The sequence below is a fragment of the Callospermophilus lateralis genome, chromosome 14 (assembly GCF_048772815.1).
Source record: "Callospermophilus lateralis isolate mCalLat2 chromosome 14, mCalLat2.hap1, whole genome shotgun sequence".
Lineage (NCBI taxonomy): Eukaryota > Metazoa > Chordata > Mammalia > Rodentia > Sciuridae > Callospermophilus > Callospermophilus lateralis.
In genome coordinates, this window is record NC_135318.1 from 28,324,734 (window position 1) to 28,349,024 (window position 24,291).

The 24,291-nt window shown below is 32.9% G+C and overlaps 1 protein-coding gene across 2 annotated transcripts in view; it reads right to left on the reverse strand.

Moving 5' to 3' along the window:
• Positions 1-24,291, reverse strand: part of Strn (striatin) — a 104,899-nt gene that overhangs the window by 50,684 nt on the left and 29,924 nt on the right. For both annotated transcript variants that reach the window (XM_076832845.2, XM_076832844.2), the window contains exons 2-3: positions 9,006-9,109; positions 2,450-2,523 (exon numbers count right to left, since the gene is read on the reverse strand). In XM_076832845.2, the coding sequence (XP_076688960.1) occupies positions 2,450-2,523; positions 9,006-9,109 (178 nt within the window). The remainder of the gene's footprint in view (positions 1-2,449; positions 2,524-9,005; positions 9,110-24,291) is intronic.

Consider the following 24,291-nt stretch of genomic DNA (forward strand, 5'->3'; position numbering starts at 1 on the left):
GTTCTTCCTCCAATGTGTCTGCCATTATGTTCAGAATCCAATCCCAGTCATTTCTTTATATACCTTCCTAACCTGAGTATATCTACTCTTTTCCTTTTATTGGCTCCTTATTTATGAACCCTGCCCCAACCACCTACACACAGTCTCTCTGACCCCAGGTTATCTTTTAGCTGTTGCCCTTCAGTCCTTCCTCACTTTCATAAGCTAAGCATCTAAAACACTGACTGCATTTGGTCTTCATTTTATACTGACACCTTTGATTCTGCCATCACCTGTTTCTTAACTGCTTCCAATTATATTCTCAGTGACCAAATGAATGACCTGTGTGCCACTAATCTGACAGATACTCTTTAGCCCTCTAGAAATTAATTCATCAGCAGTGATGAACATTCCTTCCTTTGGAACTCTCTCTTCTGTTAGTTTCTACTCCCCTGGTCTTCCTTCTGATATTAAAGTAGTCCTTATCAGTTTTCTTTTCAGGGAGACCTGGATTCAGCTCTACACTTCATCATTTAATGGAAATTTGGAAAATGTATCCACTTCTGTGAGCTAAAATTACACATACGTGACATGAGAACAATATTTTATTTACTGAATAACTATTTTAAGAATTACAGTTTCTACTTGGAATGGAACCACTATTTGACCCAGTTATTGTACTCCTCAAATCAGCATACTATAGTGATGTGGCCACATCAATGTTTATAAGAGCTCAATTCACAATATCTAAGCTATGGAACCAACCCAGGTACCCTTAAATATATGAATGGATAAAGAAAATATGGTAAATATATAATGGAATATTACTCAGGTATAAAGAAGAACGAAATTATGGCATTTGCAGGTAAATGGATAGAACTAGAAGCTATCATGCTAAGCGAAATAAGCCAATCCCTCCCAAAACAAAGGTTGAACGTTCTGATATGTAGATGCTGACTCACAAGGAGGGGGTGTTGGTGGAGGTTAACCAGACTGGGATCAGGGAAGGGGGAATGGGGAGAAGGGAGGGGAGATGGGAATGCGGAAGACAGCAGAATGAATCAGAAATAACTTTCCTATGTTCATATATGAATACATGACCAGTGTAACTCCACATCATGTACAACCACAAGAATGGGAATTTATATTCCACATATGTATGATAAGTCAAATTACATTCTACTATCATGTATAACTAAAATTAATAATAAAATAATTATAGTTTCTAAAGCTCCTAGCATAGGTAGAAATTTCAGCAAGTGATATAAATTACAGTTTTCAGTACTTGAAATATGAAGAAAAAAATCCTTAGATATTTGAGGAATTTAATCTGAAATCATGCCAAAAATTCACTTATGTGATAACTTCTGAACAGTTTTCTCACTTTCCCTTATACCTACTAATAAGTGAATTATATCTATATTGTTTACAAGTACTACTTTCTATTATTTGGTGGGTAAAGAGGAAGGTAGGGGAAAGAAAAAGAAGAAATAATATAAAAAGATAAATATTTCACCTGTTAAAACACGTTCTGCTTATAGGATAGAATTTTCTGTGCATGAGAAAGGCCAAAACAGTCTGAAACTGAGCAGTCAATGTGGGAGCCGCCCTGCCCATGAGCTAAGCATCCCTTCTCAGCCTTGAGTAAAGGGGGTGTCGGACTGGAATCACGCGCCATATGCTGTACAAAGCAAATGACCTTCACAAAGATCAGCTGGCAAATAAATTTGCCTCAGCTCTGGACTTGAGTGTTACCCAATGGGACTGGCAGCTCCCTTAAAACCTTATCCCCTGCCTTATTCAATGTAGAATATTCTATTGAAAGTCCTTTGTTGTCTTTTCCCTATAAATAAAGCGATTCCGGGTGCACTGGCTCTCTTGCTTTCCAGAGTAGAAGAGGACCCTTGAGGTGGCAGAGCCATGCCGTCCCCCACCCCACGGCCGCTCCTTTCTGAAAATCTGTGTCCATGTGGTCTTTTCACCTCCAGTCCAAACCACGCAGAGTGATCTGGCCTCCATCCCCTACGCAGGAGCTAAATCAGGTTTAAAGGATTAGGAATTCCCCTGTGCTTTGAAAAAGAAATCTCTTACCTTCATAGTTCCTACTCTTTCTCAGGATTTCAAGGGCATCATGTACTTTGTACTGTGCATCTCAAAGTTTCCATTAATACTAGAAGGACCCAGCAAGACAAGGTTATGTTGGTGCATATTACCCCATGAAGCCTGAAACTTTCCAATAAGTGTAGAGCATAAGCAGAAAATGGGGAACTAAAAGAAAGAGGAAGAAGGAAAAGGAAGGAAGGTGGTGGGAAATTATCTACAGGATACAAAATGATTAGTGCCAACAGATTAGCAGATCAGAAAAACATGCAAATGATTAGAAATTAAATTATATTTATAAATGTTGTTGCTACAAATATTAGTCATTAACTTCTTTTTATTACTCAAGCTTCCTTTAAAACTAACTTACCAGAATCATAGCTTGGAGGCTTCATATCTCCTTGATTCAATTCTGTCCCATATTTCAACTTGTGGTATTTGGCTCTAACAAAGAAATGACAAAAATATCAATCATCTTAAAACACATTTAAATGAACTTTATGTTATATAACAGGAGCAGTTTATGTGGCAGTCCTGGCTTAACACTCCTAGAATTTTCAAGGCTTAAGGTCTTCCATGGTGTTAAAGTCATTATCACAAAAACACCTGCCTCTTTTGTTTTTGTTGTTATAACATCAGTGTCATCATAACTAATGAATAACACTAGGAATCATAAATCTTCCTGTAATTTCAAATCAACCACCCAACATTCTACTTTCTACAGTATTCAAATTTTCATAATGACTTAAAATTGAACTTTACTATACATCAAAAGCAATTAAAAAAGGGGGGGTTGGACTATGAAATAAATGTGTTAATATTAACTTTTCCCAAAATTGAGTTTTATTTTGTTTTTAAAATACAGTAATTTAGATTATTTACAATTTGCCATGTATACTATGGTGAACCATTAAAAGTACTGAATCATCAGTATTGAATAAAATATTCTAGTAGTAATGAAAAAAAAATTTCTTATTCAAGATATCCTTTATCTTTTATCTTTTATTTAGATCTGTCAATGAAAAGGCTGTGTCCTTCTAAAAGTTAACAAAATGTCATTATTTCTGGTTACTGAGATTTACCCATCTGAATTAATCATGTCAGATTTAACCACGAGATTAGAAAAATAATCCAGATAGAGAAATTTTTAAAAGGATAATTTTAAAATGGCCATATCTGATTAATGCATTTATGTATTTTGATTTATTTTCTCCCCAAAATACTGAAGCCAGTGATAAATACTCATTGCTTTAAGACTGAGATAATAATAAAACAACAATAATTTTAAAAACCAAATGCAATACTATAGAAGGAAGAAAAAGGAAATGGTCAAATAGGATTTTTTTCTTTATAAAAAAATCATATCAAATAAAGTAGACTTCAAGCCAAAGTTAATAAAAAGAGATAAAGACAGACATTGCATACTCCTTAAGGGAACCATACATCAACAAGACATAACAATTATAAATATATATGTCCCAAACAATGGAGCATCTACGTTCATCAAACAAACTCTTCTCAAGTTCAAATAAACCACAACACAATAATTCTGGGTAACTTTAACACACCTCTCACCACTGGCTAAGTGGTGAGAACAAAGAAACTATAGAACTCAATAATATAATCAATAACTTAGACTTAACTGATATATATAGAATATTTCATTCAACAAGCAAATACACTTTCTTCTCAGCAGCACATGGATCCTTCTCTAAAATAGACCCTGTTATTCCACAAAGCAACTCTTAGCAAATACAAAAAAGTAAACATACTAACCTGCATTCTATCAGATCATAATGGAATGAAATTAGAAACCAATGATAAAAAAAATAAAAGCTACAACAACACCTGGAGACTAAATAATATGCTATTGAATGAACAATGGGTTGCAAAAGACATCAAAGAGGATATTAAGAAATTATTAGAGGTAAATGAGAACACTAATACAACATATTGAAAAATCTGGGACACTATGAAGGCAGTACTAAAAGGAAAGTTCATTGCATGAAGTTCATTCCTTAGAAGAAGAAAAAGTCAAATAAATGAACTAATGTTACATCTTAAAGCCCTAGAAAAAGAATAATAAATCAAGACCAAAAGCAGTAGAATAATTAAAATCAGAGCTGAAATCAATGAAATTGAAACAAAAGAAATAAAAAATGACAAAACAAAAAGTTGTTTCTTTGAAAAAATAAATTGATAAACCCTTAGCTATGCTAACAAAGAGAGGGAGAAAACTCAAATTACTAACATCCGTGATGAAAAAGGAAATATGATCATATAATTCTTATCTTTAAGTGTATTGATGTGATTAATTATATTTATTGATTTATTGATGGACACTACAGGAAGAAATTTCCAATTTGACGGTATTATTATTATTTATTGACGGACACTACAATACAGAATACAGAAAATAATCAGAAATTATTATGAAAATTTGTACTCCAATAAAACAGAAAATATCAAAGGCATTGACAAAAATCTAGAGTCATATGATGAATGTGGATGATATACACAATTTAAACAGATCAATTTCAAGCAATGAAAATAGAAGACGCCATCAGAAGCCTACCAACCAAGAAAAGCCCAGGACAGGATGGATACACGGCTGAGTTGTACAAAAACTTTAAAAGAAGAATTAATACCAATACTCCTCAAATTATTTCATGAAATAGAAAAAAAAAAGGAACACTTCCAAACACATTTATGAGGCCAATATCACTTTAATGCTAAAACCAGACAAAGACACATTAAAGAAAGAAAACTTCAGACCAACATCTCTAATGAACATAGATGCTAAAATTCTGGCAAACTGAATACAAAAACATATCAAAAGATAGTACACCACGATCAAGTGGGGTTCATCCTGGGGATGCAAGGTTAGTTCAACATAAGGAAAATTCATCACATCAATAGACTTAAAGATAAGAACCATATGATCATCTCAATAGATGCAGAAAAAGTATTTGACAAATACAGCACCCCCATGTTCAAAACACTAAAAAACTAGAGATATCAGGAACATACCTCAACATTGTAAAAGCTATCTACACTAAGCTCCAGGCCAACATCATTCTAAATGGAAAGAAATTGAAAGCATTCCCTCTAAAAACTGGAACAAGGCAGGGATGCCCTCTTTCATCACTTCTATTCAACATAGTTCTTGAAACTCTAGCCAGTGTAATTAGACGAAAGAAAATAAAGGGATAAACATAAGAAAAGAAGAACTCAAAAAGTATCACTGACAACATGATTCTGTATCTAGAGGATCTCTAAGTTTAAGCAAAAATGCAAGATCTGAAATATTATACACAACATGCCTCCGTATGTGGTGTGGGTGTAGGGGTGTGTGTGGGGGGGGTGTTTGTGTGTGGGAAAGAGAATTTCACATGCACAAAATATTTTGGAAAGATACATGATAGATAAGCCATCAGCTAATATGATTTCCTTGGAAGGAAAATCAGTAAACTAAAGCAGAAGGAATCTATTTTTGTAGTTATTTGATTAATTAACTGTATGTATCTATCTTTTAAAAATTGTTTTAGTAAATCTGTTTGGTCCAAGTTATTTCTATTTCCTGTGTCTCAATTGTTTTTGTTCACTGGGGATTTCTATTCCCAATGTTTCTTAATGAGAAATATTATCACCAGACTAAATTTTTTCTAAATCTATTTCAACATATTTATAATAATATTGATCAGGGGCTGGGGATGTGGCTCAAGCGGTAGCGTGCTCGCCTGGCATGCGTGCGGCCCGGGTTCGATCCTCAGCACCACATACAGACAAAGATGTTGTGTCCGCCAAATACTAAAAAATAAATATTAAAAATTCTCTCTCTCCTTCTTTCTCACTCTCTCTCACTCTTTAAAAAAAATATTGATCATAAATAGTAAAGATTTATAATTAATTTGACTTACAATTACCAGAAAGTGAACAAGATTCTAATGTCATTGTCATTCTTTAGGTTTTCCAGAAATATACTTCATCTACCATAAGACAAAGTAATACTATTTCCATAGGAGCCCAAATAGCAACTGAACCTACATGGTCTAAGGAAAGGTTATATTAAGGCTTTTAAAATAAAGTGAGAAGAAAATTTATGAATTTATATGTCTACATAAAAACAAAAAAGGAAAAAGAAACACATTTATAAGCAGAAAATATTGCATTCTAGTGCATTCTAGTGGTCTTAGGAAAAACTGCAGTACAATTAACAAGAAGGAACAGAAAGCATTCTACAAAATAAATATAACAAAAACAATAACATTAAGAAGTAACATTTTGCTGGGCATCTTGGCACATACCTGTAATCCCAGTGACAGAAGCTGAGGCAGGAGGATTACAAATTCTAAGACAGCCCCAGCAATTTAGTGAGGCCTAACCAACTCCATGAGAACCTGTCTCTAAATAAAATATAAAAAGTGCTGGGGATGTGGCTCAGTGGTTAAGCACCCCTGGGTTCAATTCCTGGTACCAATACAAACAAACAAAAAGATACCCAACATTTCCTAAGAATTTATATAAGCATGCACAAGGCTGGTGTCAATGCCCAGCCCTACACATACAGAAACAAAATATGTAAAGAACTGTTGAATCATGCTCTCTCTTCTGACTTGTTAAATTCACTAAGAAATATTTTACAAAACCCTCCTTAAGCCTAATAATATACTTTTGAAGCCAATGTTAAATTATACTTCCTCACTCATATTGCTTCCCATTATTTTAGCTCATTGTGCTAGCAAAGTATCTTCACTATCCTCTGACTATAGGATAAATAAGCAAATTTCATGTCTAACAACTCATATTTGACAAAAGAGTCAGGTTCCCCCCAATTGGCACTTATTGAAAAAAACTGTTTGATAATTATAATAAACTAAAGAAGTTTCATTCTAGCTTTGTTGTTAAAGTCTGTTATAATAATGTGCTGGAAATAAAACATAGCATACCCAATAACATCTTAAATGTTGATGCTAAAAAAATGACTTAATTTCAATTAACTATTACTGAATTCCTACAACATACAAGGCAGTGTGCTGACTTCTGGGAATAACCTGTGGCTTGCAGTCAGGTAGGAATAGAAGTAAGAAGATGCCTAAGGGACAGGAATGTAAATAACTATAGCACACTATGATATGAACTTACAAGGGTTATATCAAGTGCTACAGAAATATAGATAAGGGATTATCTAATTCTATAACAGGTCATGTCAAATAAAGCTATCAAAAAGAAGATAATGATTTTATCTAAGCCTCAAAAGAACACTAAGAATTTTCTAGTCAGACAAATGAATTAATAGAGGGGGGTATTTCTGTCAAAAGGAGTGCCATAAAAATGAATAAGAAAAATAGACAGTGGGTCAAACAGCAGTTTTACAGTGTATTTAGTATTAGAAGAAATGGAGTTCTGTGAAGGGACTAGAGAAAGGACCTAGTTGCAAAATAACTTTGAAATCGGCTAGATATTTTTAAGTAGGGCTATAACATAACTATTCCATTTGTGTTTCAGAAAGTGAGTCCTGTGGATAAGGAAAACGGACTAGAAAATGGAAATATTAGAGACAAGGAAGACACGTGAATTCTTACATTAATTCAGATAAAAGAAAAGTGGCAGTGAATGGAGAAAAACAACACTGGAGAAATGTTTCAGAACTGTATTTTATATAGTATTTGAAGTTCCTCAGAATAAATGTTTCTGAATAAATCTTGGATTATACACTTTGTATTCTTGAAAAACTAACTGTAAATTTGCTTATTTTGTAACTTTTATTACACTTTAAGGAATACTTTAATAAATTCATTGCTACAATGATAAAGATTCAGTTTTCAAATAATTTTTTTTAAGAGAGAGAGAATTTTTTTTTAATATTTATTTATTATTTTTTAGTTTTTGGTGGACACAACATCTTTGTTTGTATGTGGTGCTGAGGATCGAATCCGGGCCGCACGCATGCCAGGCAAGCGCGCTACCGCTTGAGCCACATACCCAGCCCTCAAATAATTTTTTATATTAAAGTGGGACTACTTAGAAAATCTGCACAGCAACACAACATCACATGCCTTAGCTCTTAGGTATTTATAGGCAAAATGACAAGATGTCTGGAATTCACTCTTATACAGACCACGCTAAAACAAGAATGACAAACATTATCTGTTAAATCTTGGAGATGTACATAAAAGGTACTAGTCTTTCCATTGTTGGGTCTCAAATTTTCCTCAATCAAAAACATTTTCTTTTTAATTCTTGGCATTTAAGCATTAGGAAAACAATTTTAGAATGGAAAACACTGGAAATATCCTCATAAACACACACACACATACACACACACACACACACACACACACACACACACACAAAACCAAAGACCATCCACTGAAGTATATAAACTTAATTCATATAACTTGCAAAACTCTCATTCATGACCCAGTTTCCTTAAATTGTGACACAAATATCATTACTTACATATCTTAGACACTAGCAAAATAAATGTAAACTTAGCTTCTCGAGAGAAAGGAATAGCTGATGACAAAACAATAAAATGCCAAAAACAGTCTATGAAACTCTCAGCATAGGCTGCCGGATCTGATCAATTTTTTTAAGAAATTATATCAAATTCATATTAAATCACAGGAAACTTTATAGTCACAGTTTACAATTCAAAAACTATTTTAGCCCTTTAAAAATGGATAATGACAGTTCAGTAAGTACAAACACTTCTTAAGAAAGGAAAAAGATTTGAAATCATATAAATCAGTTTACTGATCACCATAGTAAGATTAGTATATTATAACCATATATAAAAATGTTTATTACAGACACTCCTTAATTCAAGAATATACAGTATTAAAATTTGGATTTACTTCAGGAAAGATGGAAAAATTACTTTGTTATTCAAGAGAACACAACCTTCCATTTTATTGATTTACCTTTCCTGTTTAAGAGCATATTCCAACATTTTGATCCTCCTCACCAGATCCTTTTTCAAATTTTCTTGACCTTTCCTTTCACCCTGAAGAAAAGCAATCTGGGCCTATGTAGGGAACAAAAAGACAAAACTCAATTTAGACCAAATACATATTTTTAAAAATTCAGTTGAACAAGAATCTTTGGAAAATAGAATAATTATATATGATTTTTTTCCATATCTGTCACAAAGTATATAAAAATAAAGAAAAGCACAGACTGCAAGGAGACAAAAGATTTAAAAAAAAAAAAAAAAGACACCTATATGCAGTTTAATTCAGACTGGATGTTACAACTCATAGTCCAGATCCTCTAAGAGCTGATCATCTAAAACAGCCAATGCAAGCAAATGCAAGGTGTGTAGTAGTTTGCTCAGGGTTCTTCTCTTAAACTTTTGAGATGATTTCTTTATTTCATAAAGAGTAAAGGGATAGGGGGAGCAAAATCACATGAACTATTATGATCTCCTTCCAAATTAAAAGTCTCAGTTTAACCATATATTGAAATTTTACAAGGAATTCTTTGTCTTGAGTGATTTTATCCTAGCCCTTCCCTACAAATAACAAAACTTCCCAACCTCTCAAATCTGTTTTAGGATTTGTTATATGCAGGAGAAAAGAAAGTGAAAGGCGAAAAAAAGAAAACCAGAGACATCTGCCTTTTCCTGCTTCCCACTGAAGAATTACTTACAGGAAATAACCCCTTTTATCTTCAGTAAAACAGAGAGACTAGGAAAGAGCCAGAGTTATTTTTTTTTAAAGTAGAAATAAAATAATTTCCATTTAAGGAATTAAAACTATGTTGTAAACATTAAGTCATTCAAGTAATTCATGTTAACTGTAAGTGAGGGAGGGGCTCTATTTAAGCTTCCTTAAGGAACGCTATCACTATTCATTCTCATATGTTTCCCTATTCATCCAATTTCTATTATATGAATCCACTAAAACAGAAAACAATGTTTTTCCACAATGTTTTCCACTTGCTTTTTCAAGTAAGCAAGAACTTTACATTTATACATGACCTTACCACATCCCTAAAGAATTAGGAGAATCGTCTAACTAAAGTTTAATGAGGAAACCATTAAATTCTGTTTAATTTAAAGGACTCATTTCTATTAGTACCTCAATAACATAAAATCTAATTTAGCAATCTTCTTATAATCTTCAAGATGTAGGTACAGTAATGTTTTCATTTTCATTCCAATGAGCTCTTAAAATTGACATTTCAATTGATTGAATTTCATGTGTCTTATTGAAATGTATATAATGAAAGTAATTATATACACAAAGGAAAAGGCATTAAATATCCACAGTATCTATTTCTACTTCAATGATGCTGAAGTTTTTTGGAATTACATATTCTACAATGAGATAATTATTTTACCTGAGTAGAATAGTGACACAGGCACTTAAAGTTGACAAAATTAAATCTTAGTCTAAAGTAAACATTAGAGTGAATTTGTATGCTTTGCCATAGAATTTTATACTCTTAAAATGGCTTTAATAAATGCAATAATCTACTCAATTCAATCAATCAAAATAATGATAACATTAAATATAAATTTTATCTTCTCTATATGCTTTGATTAGTTCTGTATTTATGCTATCATTACAGATCTTGTATGATTCTGAAATGTCAGCCTATAAAACTCTACAATACTATGACTCAGTCTCCAATCCACTAAAAACTTCCCTAATTTCCACATATACCTGCTTCCTATCCTCATACCAATTCATACTAGGTTATTTAAATATTTAATCAAAAGAAAAGCCCCAGAATTATCCAAGAGAATGACTACAGAAAAGACGGGAGTATGTGGAAAAGACAAACCTAAGGGTAACCGAAATATTAATGATACTCCTTCATGATTACAGACACCATTCCTGCCAAAGACACAAAATAAGAATATCTATTTGCACCACAAAAATTTAACATTGTGCTAGAGGTACAGGCCAATGTAATTTAGTCAAGAAAACACATAAAATATAGAAAAGAGGAAATATTGTTACCATTTGCAAATAATATGAATGAATACCAGGAAAATCTAATAATTAGAGTTATACAAAGAAAATTTTAATGCTTAGGGAACGAAAAAAAAATGACATGAAAAAATGAGAATAAATACCATGTTCTTAAACTCAGCATTACAAAATTTTTTTCTCCCTAAATATATCTTTAAATATCACATGAGATCAATTAAAATACCAGCAATTTTAGAAAACAAAACCATATATCATTCTAAAGCTCACATGGAACAATAAATAAGAATAAACAAAAATTATTTAAAAGTCTTAAAATATTTCAAGCCATAATTCAATAGTTAACTTTAAAAATGGCACTTATATATTGACAATCCAAAAATCCAAATCAATGTAGAAATTTAGTATAAGCTCAAGGTGGCACTGTACATCATTGGAGAAAATGAGGATTAAAACAAAAGCTAGATGGAGTTTTAAAATTGGGGTCAGGAGTGATGGTATAGTTCAACAGTAAAGCATATTTATCAGAACATGCAAGGGCCTAGGTTCAATCCCCAGCACTATAAAAATAAAAATTTTTTAATTTAAAAATCTAATTAACACTAAAAATATCAGTAGAAAAGGCAGGTTTCATTTTGTTTTATTATTTCAAAGTTGGCAATGCCTTTCTGAGAATAAGACAAAATCCAAAGCTATAAAACACATTTGACCTCAGAAAAAATTTTTATACAGCAATTAAAAAGTTGCTGAAGAACTATTATAAAAAATTAAGACAATTTCTGACAAAGATCAAAACAAAACAAGTCAGAATATCACAGTTCACAAATTTGCTTTTCCTTAACTTTCAGAGTACCTTCAAATCAGTAAGAAAAAGATTCAGAACTCAAAAGAAAACTACACAAGAAGGCATGTTAATAGAAAGAATATACAAAAATCTCAAATTTATTAAAAACATTTTCAACCTCAAATGTAAGAGAAATGCCAATTAAAAGTATAATTAGTGGGCTGCAGTTGGGGCTCAGCAGTAGAACACTCACTTTGCATATGCAAGGCACTGGATTTGATCCTGGGCACCCCATAAAAATAAATAAATAAAATAAAGCTACTGTGTCCAACTACAACTAAAAAAAGAAAACATTTAAAAAAAGAAAAGGTGAGGGAGTGGAACTCAGTAGTGTATGCTTGCCTAGTATGTGCTACGCTCACAGTTTGAACTCCAGCACGGCCAAAAATAAAAAAAAGGTAATTATATCCCTTTTTCTATTAGACTGATAAAGGTCAGTAATTCACTAATTTAATGATCTAGTATGTTGAGAAGCATGCATTTGTATGCTGTGTTTGTATATATCAGTTTCACTTTATAGTGGACAATATCCATTAAATCCGTAAGTTTATATATTCTTTAACCCAATAATTTTGAAAGAATGTGTTTTTTTCAAATATATTTGCAAAAGTATGAAATGATATAATGAAAAAAGACAAAATTATGTACAACCCAAATGCCCATCTATGGGGAACTGGTTAAACAGATTATGAGAGTACAACTGGAAGAAAATTAGAACCTGAACTAAGACCTGTGAGAATAGAGAAGACTCTTTAAGAATAATGTCAACCTCTTAAGTTTTTCACATCTGGAAAATTAAAAACAAAAGTCTTAAAATACATGTTCCTATACAAGGAAGCTATTTCTTATGAAAAAATAACCTGTGCCTAAAACACAGTAATTGGTGTGAATATAAATCCCTTTCAAAATAAAGATTAAATCCCAGCTAACGAGTCTCCGTAAATGACACTATATCGTTGTCTCTATTGGATTATTTAATTGAAAAGGCAGGGGAAAGAAGGAAATAGAAGAAAAAAACTGAAAGAAAAAAAAGAAATGAAGTAGGATAGTGAAAAAAATAGGATATGAAAAAAACACTAGGTAGTTATTACAAAGGAGATGGCTCTATATATACTGAGGTGGGATAATACCCATGATAGAGTACATGAAAAAAAGCCAGACATAGAACAATGTTTAAAACAGGTGTCTTTCTAAAATAGAAAGAAAAAGGTAAACACATCATATGCCTCTACATGTAGGTATTATCTCTAGAAAAATTCACAAGTATATAGTAACTATGAATGTTTCCATAGGTAATGAGGTAACTGAGAGACAAAGGAACTGGAGTTAACCTTTACATGCATCATCCCCTTCAACCTTGGGAAGGCTGTACAATCATAGGCAGAGTGTTGTAACTGAAACCTATTACAACCAAACAATACTCATTCATCAGATTCAGTCATAAGCCCACCAATTTGTAGACTATCTTGGATGTTTCTGTCTACACTCATTAGTTTTAGAGAGAAATAAAAAGAAGCACCAAGAGATTAGTTGAATTATATCCCTAAAGGGAATAGCATTCTCACAAATGAACTAAGGTGATGGTCCAAGACCTAAGTAAACTATCACAATGAAAGCTTAAGGCATACACCTAATGTATAAGGTTACTAGAAAATGCAATAGCTTGCAAGGTTCCTTAAAAGTTCTCCCTTCTCATCTTCACAATAAAGTTCCTTCCAGAACAGAGACCTCTAATAAGACAGTAAGTGGTCTCCAAACTTACTGAGTAGTACAGAAGTGATGATTTCAGCTACTTTTTTTTTTAAGGTATAATTCTTGACATATCATTGTTATATTTTGACTACTTTTTCAGAAATCTCACTTCTGGCTGCTCTAATGTCACCTCAATATTCTTAAGAGTGTTCTCCCCTGAACTTTCCAGAGTTTAAATAAAAAGCAGGCACAAGTCATCATACTGCCATTTATGTGTACGAGTACAGCTAATGATAATAACATATTTTGAAAAGAAATCTCTGGAATTATTTTCAAAAAAATTAACTTCCGGGATGGGGGCTGAGGCTGTAACTAAGTGGTAAAGTGCTTGCCTCTCATGTGTGAGGCACTGGGTTCAATCCTTAGCACCACATAAAAATAAATAAAGATACTGTGTGTTCATTTACAACTAAATAAACATTTGAAAAAAAAGCTTCTGGGATGCTTTATAAGTTTTGTTTTTTTTAAACATAGTATATCTAAGATTAGATCTTCCATTTCCCAACTATTAGAAAAAAGACAAACAATATTATGTAGGTATTTTACCATTTAGTCTACATGGTAAATAGGAAACTAATTTTTTAATTTTTTTTTTTAATTTTTGGTACTGGGGATTGTGCCCAAGGACACTAAAACACTGAGCCACATCCCCTGCCCTTTTTATTTTTTTTTAATTTTGAGACAGAGTTTCACTTAGGTTCCCCGCTAAGTTGCTGAGGGTGACTTCAAACTTGCGATCCTCCTTCCTCAGCCTCCCACACCAGGCTTGTAAGTGTGCACCATCATGCCAGATCTATTTTTTTTTAATTCTTATTTGTCAAAAGAATATATATAGGTTGAGCATCCCTAATCCAAAAATATGAAATTCAAAATGCTCAAAAATCTGAAACCTTTTGCACTCCATGTTACATCTTGGACTTTGGATTTTCCTATTAGAACAGTTCAACCTGTAAAGTCTAGAAAATATTCCATAATCAAAAAATTTTGAAATTTGAAATATTTTTGGTCCCAAGTATTCAGATAAGGGATACTCAACTTGTAAAAGGAATAGAAATCTTCCATACATAAGCAGGCTTATCTGAATGCATTATATCTAATAAACTAAAATATTTTAAATGTACTTGACACAATTTTTAACTACCTTGTACTCTAAAATTAAAAAGCATTTGAATTAATTTATACCAAAACCCAAAGGACTTAAAATCAGCATACTACAGTGACGCAGCCACATCAATGTTTATAGCAGCTCAACTCACAATAGCCAACCTATGGAACCAACCTCAGTGCCATTCAACTGATGAATGGATAAAGAAAATGTGGTTTGTATACACAATGGAATATTACTCAGCCTTAAAGGAGAATGAAATTATGGCATTTGTGGATTAATGGATGGAGTTGGAGAATATCATGCTAAGCAAAATAAGCCAATCCCTAAAAACCAAAGGCCAAATGTTTTCTGTTATGCAGATGACGATTTATAATGAAGTTGGGGGGTAGGGAAGAATGGAGGAACTTTGGATTGGGTACAGGGGAGGTAGGGAAGGGGAGGGAGTATGGGAGTGGGAAGGATGGTGGAAGGAGAGGGACATTATTACCCCATGTACATGTATGATTACACAAACAGTGTGACTCTACATCGTGTACAGCCAGAGAAAAGAGAAGCTGTACTCCATTTGTGTACAATGAGTTGAAAAGCATTCTGCTGTCATATATAACTAATTAGAACAAATAAAAATATTTTTTAAAAGGATTCGAATTCAAAATCAATGACATCACTGAAAAAAGCATACTCAAAAAGAAAACACACAAAGTGCCAGTGTGTTGAATACTTTTCAGTTGTTTCTCAGTCATTTGCTATGGGATAAAAAGAACATTTACTCCTATAAAAATCCAAAATAACATACAGAAAACTTAACTAAAGTTCTCATCTTTCAATTTGGACACAAAATCACACATAAAAAGAGAAATACTTAAAAAATCCATAATATGGTTTACTTAAGCTAAAAAAATAGAATACAATGAAGTATCAATAATTTGCTTTACATCTTTCTTCAAATATATTTTTAGTTATACACGAACATAATACCTTTATTTATTTTCTGTGGTGCTGAGGATCAAACCCAGTGCCTCACATGTGCTACACAAGCAGGCTATCACTGAGCCACAATCCCAGCCCCTGCTTTACATCTTTTTTTTAATTATTTATTATTATTTTTTTATTTATCGGTGGACACAACATCTTTGTTTGTATGTGGGGCTGAGGATCGAACCCGGGCCGCACGCATGCCAGACGGGCGCGCTACCGCTTGAGCCACATCCCCAGCGCCCCCTGCTTTACATCTTAATGCCTTCTTGTAAACTATACCTAACTTCCTCTAAAAACCTTTTAATTCCTTACGCTCTTTAATCTAGGCTGCTAGTTGGGTTTTCTCTAGCACATAAGCGTTACCTTTAGCCCTGTCTTAAAGATAGTTACATCACATGGTGGCATCAAACTTCACCATCAAAATTACCTAGAGGACTAATTAAAACACAGATTGGGCTCCACCCTCAGAGTTTCTGATTTAGTAGATCTGGAGGGGGCAGGAGAATCTGCATTTTTAGCAAGCACCTAGGTGATATTCTAATCTGAGACCACATTTGAAGAGCCACTGACTTACATCATCTGTGACACAGGTAGAAGGCCAAAATAAAGCAAGTAGGCCACTCAAAAGCAAGGACCCAGAACCACAACTCTCTACTGAATGAAAGTATGGAGTCTTACACAAGCCCACAAGCTGACAGACAAGTATGTATATATACTGGCTTTTTGAATCTCTTCCAAATTTCTTATTAATGACTGTGTTTTTAGGAATCTCCTGATAAGGAAATAAAAACTACCAACATATTTCAGTTTAATCACATGTTTGAGAATACCTATTACCCACTACAGCCCAAAGTGTTATAAAGAAGAATTTAGGAAAGACAAAATCAAGTTCCTACTCATAACACATTTCCAATCTAGTTAGGGTACATGACCAGTCCATAAGAAAAGCTAAGAAAAGATAGTACAGTCTTCTAATAAATGATAATTCAAATGATACAAATATTCACATTCATTCAACTCACAATATTAATCGAGCACCTACTCTGTACTAGGCACAGTTACTGGCACTGGGATTAAAAGACTAACAATAGAAATAAAACAGTTCACAGTCCAGTAGATGTAACATGTCATATACACCATGAGTACAAATAACATGATAGATGTACTTACAACAGAAACAGTTACAGGCAAAAGCAGTGAATATAAAAACAACAGAAATAAAATACAATGGGACATCTATTTAATTTTGGAGACAAATATAGAATTGTTGCTCTTTTCAAAAACTTTTGACCTGGTATTTATTCTGTAACTAGCATAGAAAAATTCTTGTACTGTTTACATTTATTTGTCTATCGTTCCTTTTCAAAAAAGATTAGGAAGTTTTTAGAGGACATATTACCTCTGAAATGCTATAGGAAAGAGTGGTGCATTCTTTCACAAAGCCATCTCCAATTGTCTGATAACAAATACTGGTTTTCCCATACAGAAAACCCTCAACTACCCAAACCACTAAATTAATTATATCCATATCATTGCCTTATGACAGTATATAAATAACCACCCAGCAGTAGGTTTCTACAATCTCATACAGGTTCACTTAGGTTCCCAACCAATCAGTTCCCACAGCACATTTTACTCTCTTAAATATTAAATCTTTACAAATGTTCCTGATGTTTGCTCAATGGGCTAGAAAGTTCACTGAAAAAAAATACAAAACCAGATGCATATGGTATACACATCTACACACACACAGATACAGGCACACAAAGAAGTGTGAGAAAAGAAGATATCGATCAAGGGAAGAATTCTACAAACATATTCAGTATATCAGACTATGACACTTATGGTTACCCATGCAGAAGATACTTTGTGAAGGCAATGGAGAGGCTAAGGCCTAATTCAAAGACTAAAAATGCATGAGTTTAGCCTAATGTTTTTCATTTACATCTCAAAGTTCAAAGGCAATTACTAAAAAATGTTATTTTTGGGGTATAGTCCGAGAAGAGGAATAGCTGGGTCAAACGGTGGTTCCATTCCCAGCTTTCCAAGGAATCTCCATACTGCCCTCCAAATTGGCTGCAACAATTTGCAGTCCCACCAGCAATGTACAAGTGTACCTAAGAGCATACTACAGGGACACAGCTACATCAATGTTCATAGCACCACAATTCACAATAGCTAGATTGTGGAACCAACCTAGATGCCCTTCAACAGATGAATGGATTTAAAAAAATGTGGCATTTATACACAATGGAATATTACTTAGCACTAAAAAATAACAAAATCATGGCATTTGCAGGGAAATGGATGGCATTAAAGCAGATTATGCTAAGCAAAGTTAGACAATCCCTAAAAAACAAATGCCGAATGTCTTCTCTGATATAAGGGAGGCGACTCAAAACAGTGTAGGGAGGAAGAGCATGAGAAGAAGATTACCAGGAAACAAGGAAAAGAGGTGGGAGGGAATGGGAGGGAGAAGGGGAATTGCACTGAAGATGGAAGGAGACTCTCATGGTTACACAAAATACATATAAGAAGGTGTGAGGGGGAAGGGAAGAAAAAAAGAGAGAGAGAAATAAGTGTCACAGTAGAATGGGTAGAGAGAGGTGATGGGAGGGAAGGAGCGGGGAGGGGGTGGATAGGGAGGGCAGCAGAATACAACTGATACTAGGATTGCTGTATGTATACATATGGATGTATAACCAATGTGATCCTGCAATTTGTACACGTGGAAAAATGAGAATTCATACCCTATTTGAATCAAATGTATGATATGTCAAGATCATTATATTGTCTTGAGCAACTAATAAAAAAAAAGGTTATTTTTTAAAACCCTGAGTTTCTTTTTTTTAATATTTATTTTTTAGTTTAGTTATATAAAGTTTTATTTATTTATCTTTATGTGGTGCTGAGGATCAAACCCAGTGCTTGCACATGCTAGGCAAGCACTCTACCAGTGGGCCACAACCCCAGCCCCCCAAGTTTCTTCATAAAGAATGTCTTCCTCATCACCACTAAAGAAAGCCAAAGTGTTAATAACAATATTGGAAGAAGGGAAAATGTAAAGACTAAGAAAATGATAGCTCTTAACCTGAAAAGGAACAGATTATCAAATTTGGTAATAACTTGTAGCTATGAATGTGAACAAGTCCACCAAATGTTTGAGATTTTAAAAAAACAATTATTGAACCGATTCGCCAAATACTCCAACCTGAGCAAAAAATAATTCATAAAGTAAAATAAAACATTCACTAAAGTTGAAAAGAATATTAACATGTAGACTAGTATTATATACAAGAAACATAACACTCAATAGAAATACATTCAGAGCAAGTAAAGATTTGAACAAAAATCTTACAATGTTAAAATCTGAGGATTTGAAATGGTCTCAGAAAGCATGCCATGCAAATGGCAAGTCTTCTATAATGTATATGTTGTTTATGGCTCCAAAGGGGTTCTAAACACATTTTAAACCAATAAAATTCTTTTGATATATACATTAATCCTTAAAGTAGCATTCTTCAAGGGGCCTACTTTTCTATATTTAAAGCATTCATTCTCTATGTATAAAGTATAAACCTACAAATCTCAGGTGGCATATAAAGTCCAGCCTCTTCCCAGCAGAATAAGGATATCCACAATCTGTCCCAAACTACTCTTCCTAGCTTCACCTTTCATAATCCCTACTCACACACTCTGTGCTTCAACTGAAGCAATTAATCTTCACATAGAACTGAACTTTTCCAGGTCCATGCCTTGCTGTTTGCTTTTCCCTTTTCCTGCTAACCTCCCCAAACACCTTTTCTTTTCATATTCTACCAATATTCAAATTTGAGCCGACTCAGCTCATAGTAATCTCTCTGAAACTCAAGAGCATTTATTATCATTTAAAAACAAAACAAATCTCTACATGTAAATATCATTTTATGGAACTTTTAGTGTTTAGTCAAAAGGGAAGAAAATTAGCACTTCAAAGTGTTTACTATGTATTAGGCACTCTGTTAAACACTTTATACAATTAATCTCATTAAGCCAGGATTATCATGTAATTATTTTCTTACTTTCATTTAATTTTCCAAGTGTTTATGGTTCATCTCATCTCCAACCAGATTATAAATCCCCTACGGGCATAAATCTTTATACATTCAATAAGAATTCATTAAATTCCTACTAAGTGCTTCCAACTTGGCTTATATTGAGGATACAAAACCAGAATTCTTGCACTTTATGTACTAGATTATATAGCTGTTATGCTCAGTAGATTTATAAACAAATACACTATTCTGTCCCAAAACATACTATCTTGCAATGTTGTAAATATTCAATGTTATTTGATTTAAAAGATAAAATTTTAATTGCACTAAATGAAGAAACTAAGAGTGTATAAAATATAAAAAATAAGTACATAAGCTAGAAAGCGTTTTTCCCACCTTAAAAGATTTGAAATTTTTTCAAATTCTTAGTTCTTTCATCTACTATGTAGGTGACCATAAAATGTGAATTACAGCTTCTTCTACTAATATAAAATAAGAAAAAAGTTTTAGAACATGAAAACCATAAATATTAAATATCCAGGCAAAAGCAAAATGACAAATAAAATCAGACTGAAAACAATTTCTTTTAAAAAAAATTATAATGCCCAATCCCTTGAATGAAGACATTTAAGTCTTTGTTTCACATCTAGACAAAATCTTTGTTTCTATTTTCTCTGAAGAGTATAAGCAACCAGTTGCCCCCTTTCACAGTAAAAATATGCTATCCTTGGTGTATAAAGATATAATTGCTTTAATAATCTATATTAATAAAATAACTATAAAAAATCTAAACATTAGGATTAATTCTGTTTGGGTTTCTTTTTTTCCTCCAGTCAAGGCAATAAATTAAAGTCTTTTATCTAATGATAAAGGTAAGAAAATTAGATGACATTAAGGGAGAAATTCATGTTTATGGAACACAAACTATATTGTGTGAAATGTTAACAATGATTAAGAGACTGAACTAGTAATTTGCAACCATCCCACATGCCAGGTGCAGGATGTATCATTCCCAGCTACTAAGAGGACTGAGGCAGAAAAACTCTTTCAGCACAGGAGTTCTAGTCCAGCCAGGGAAATGTAGTAAAATCCCATCTTTAAATAATTATATAAATACGGATACCATCCTATAAATTAATTGATATCATATGTGTGTATGTGCATATATGTGTGTGTACATCTATACATTTTGCAGTATACTGTATAGGATTTAACTATATATGTGGGAGTGACTAATAAACAGTCTTTCATTATGATGATGAAACCCAGAAAATAAAAAACCATCAATGCTGTATTTAAGAAAGATGGAAGGTGGTGATACAGATAAGCATGGGTTGTCCAACTTCTAAATTATAGGAAAAAATATGACAAGTGCATAAATTATCTCACATTTGTTTTTCTTTGATGTTATTAAATGTATAATTAGCCTTCTGATTCTGATCACAGGCTTTTTTCTTTCTTTTTGTAATACATTACCTATCACATTTTATAAGTAAATTTTCTAAAAGAATGTCTAAAAATTCAGGAAGATCCTGAATTCAAAGCTAGCCTCAGCAACAGTGAGGCACTAAGCAACAGTGAGACCCTGTCTCTGAATAAAAATTCAAAATAGGGCTAGGGATATGGCTCAGTGGCCCACTGGCCCTGGGTTCAATCCCTGGTTTCCACCATACCTGCCCCTCACCCCCAAAAAGAATGTCTTAAAATTCTCCTTCTGAAATAATCTATGTATACAAGGCTTAGAATATGACTTATGATGGCAGAATTTTCCAGGCCAACATACTAAAATTCTCGGATCAAGACAGTTGGACTGGGCTGGGGTTGTAGCTATGTGGTAGAGTGCTTGCCTAGCATGTATGAGGCACTGATTTTGAAAATCAGCACCACATTAAAAAAAAAAAAAAAAAAAAGACATTAGGACTCAGAAAAAGTTGGAGAAGACAAAAATAAAAAAAAACAACAACAAATTTGTGTGTGTGTGTGTGTGTGGGTGAGAGAGAGAGAGAGAGAGAGAGAGAGAGAGAGAAACTTACAGACTGACCAGAGAGAGAGAGAAATGGTTATGAAATATTCACTCTTGACAGTAACAAGAGGCATAAAAACAGCATTCTTTAAAACAATCTCATTACCAATAAATAGTTCTACAAAGAAAAGTAAGAAGAAAAAAAATGGAAATAACAGGTCAACGAAAAGCAAACAGGCTATGATCACGTATCCGAATGCCATGAGCATGGCAATGAGTATTTCACCAAACCTGAAGTTATTTTGAATAGTAAAGATTAATTTTTCTCTCAAAAGAACATATCTAGTATAATCAAAAGTTTAAGAAATTAAGGAAAGCTGATTGTTAAGAATCCCAGAATTGGGCTGGGGATGTGGCTCAAGCAATAACGTGCTCGCTCGGCATGCATGGGGCGCTGGGTTCAATATTCAGTACCACATAAAAATAAAATAAAGATATTGTGTTCACTGAAAAACTGAAAAATGAATATTAAAAAATTTTCTCTCTCTCTCTTTAAAAAAAAAAAAAAAAGAATCCCGGAATCAAGTGCAACTGAGCTGCTCTCTCAGCCCCAAGAAACCTTTTCAGAGGCAGTGCAGGTATAGCCAGTTAAACCTAGTTTAAATCCTTGCCATGTACTTAATGGATAAGAAGCCTTGAGCTCACCTGTTATTTGCTATTTGTATTTATTTTCATAAAGTGGCCTATAATCTATTTCCCAGTGCTGTGAAACTTAAAAGTTATTAAAAACTACTACATTCATACTGTTTTTAATATTTTAAAACATACAATTACTTGACATTTTAATTATTGTCCGTCCTGTCACTGTTTTATGGATTCTGATTGAAGCTTTTTATGATTTTTCATGTAATCATCCTTTATCTCTTATCTCTTCAGAAAGTACTTCTGCTAGATTTAAAGAGAAGATTTCAGGGATTGAACCCAGAACCTTAACATGCTAGGCAAGTGCTCTACTACTGAGCCACATACCCAGCCCTCTTTCTTCTTATCAAGTTCATTAAACTAAATAAATGTCTGCCAACTCAAATATAATTCCAGATATCTTTGCCCATCTATTAGATGTAAACTGTTTTTGTTTTTGCAAGAAACATTTGAATAAAGCTTTAATTTCCTAAAATAAAACCAATACTATAAACTTTATTATTTTAAGTATGTGAGTTTACCTTTTTTAAATACAAATAACACATTCTACTGTAATTTTTTTCCAAAGCCACTTTTGCCATTTTCACAGACCAAATACCTAACATAAATCATACTGAAATATACTAACAAGAGGCAATGATAACATCTATCTTCTGCACACATATATATACTACTGCACACATATATATACCTATATTATGATTATGAATCTTTTCTGTTCTTCACAATAGTGATACAAAGTAGAAATCAAATTCCAAAAAAGTCAACTCAACATCTAGTCACTTTAAAGCTTATTTTGCCATTTAATAATGGTAAATTATTTAACCTTGTTACACTTTCATTTCCTTATTAGTAAAAATGGAATAATGCTCCCAAACTCACAATGTTACTGCAAAGATTAAACTAATTACTATAATGTATACAAAAGGATCTAGCACAGTTTGTTATTCAAAACATCTGTTTATATCCTACCTATGGATTTGGATCACAATCCTGAAAACACAATCTGGAATGACATAATCCTAAATGCTGAGATCCTGAAAGACCAAAACTCCAAAAATATAATTCTGGAAAAAAACAGTTTAAAATTTTCTTAAAAGGGCAATTACATTTTCATAATGGGATTCAAGAAACACAAAACATGTCAGATTACTTCATTTTACAAATTATAATAGGCAATAATATATATTTTTGCAAGCACACTCAAATATACTATCAACAACTGCACTGATAATGAGTTATGAGCATACAAACTACTCAAATAGGTTAACAAGCTAAATGTACAAATGCATATCATTATAATTGGTAATTCTGTGTAGCCAGCATTAGAACAATGGTTCTATGAAATACAAAGATGAATAATCTAAGTTTCTTGATGAATCCAATCAAGACCCACAAGGGGTCATGACCTAAACAGTGGAGATACTGATAGATTTAATCTTTCATAAACACAGATGTACAAAAAGAAATACCTCTTCATTTACCGAGGAATTTTTTACATATTCCATGCTCCCATACAGTCAATGTTGTGAAAATGCACTTGCACAGTTAAATCTGCAAATAATGCATACAACAAATTAGAACTCAAAAAATTCTTTGAACAATTTATACCTCCAGTATTAGAAATGATACTAGATGAAATACCCACCATAGCAAATTATTTAAAAATGCATTTAAATTTTTTTAAAAAACTAAAAAGAAAATCTGACGAATGAAAAAACATATCACAAGAATAGAGAATTGGCAACTGCAAGAGGAATCTATAAGATCCGGCAATCTTTAGTTATATTTTGAAGTCTTACATCATAATAAATAGCTTTTTTCTTTTAGGGCACATGGTGTTCCTCAAAAAATCCATTCATGCTCATTTTCTAACTAGTATTGCTCTG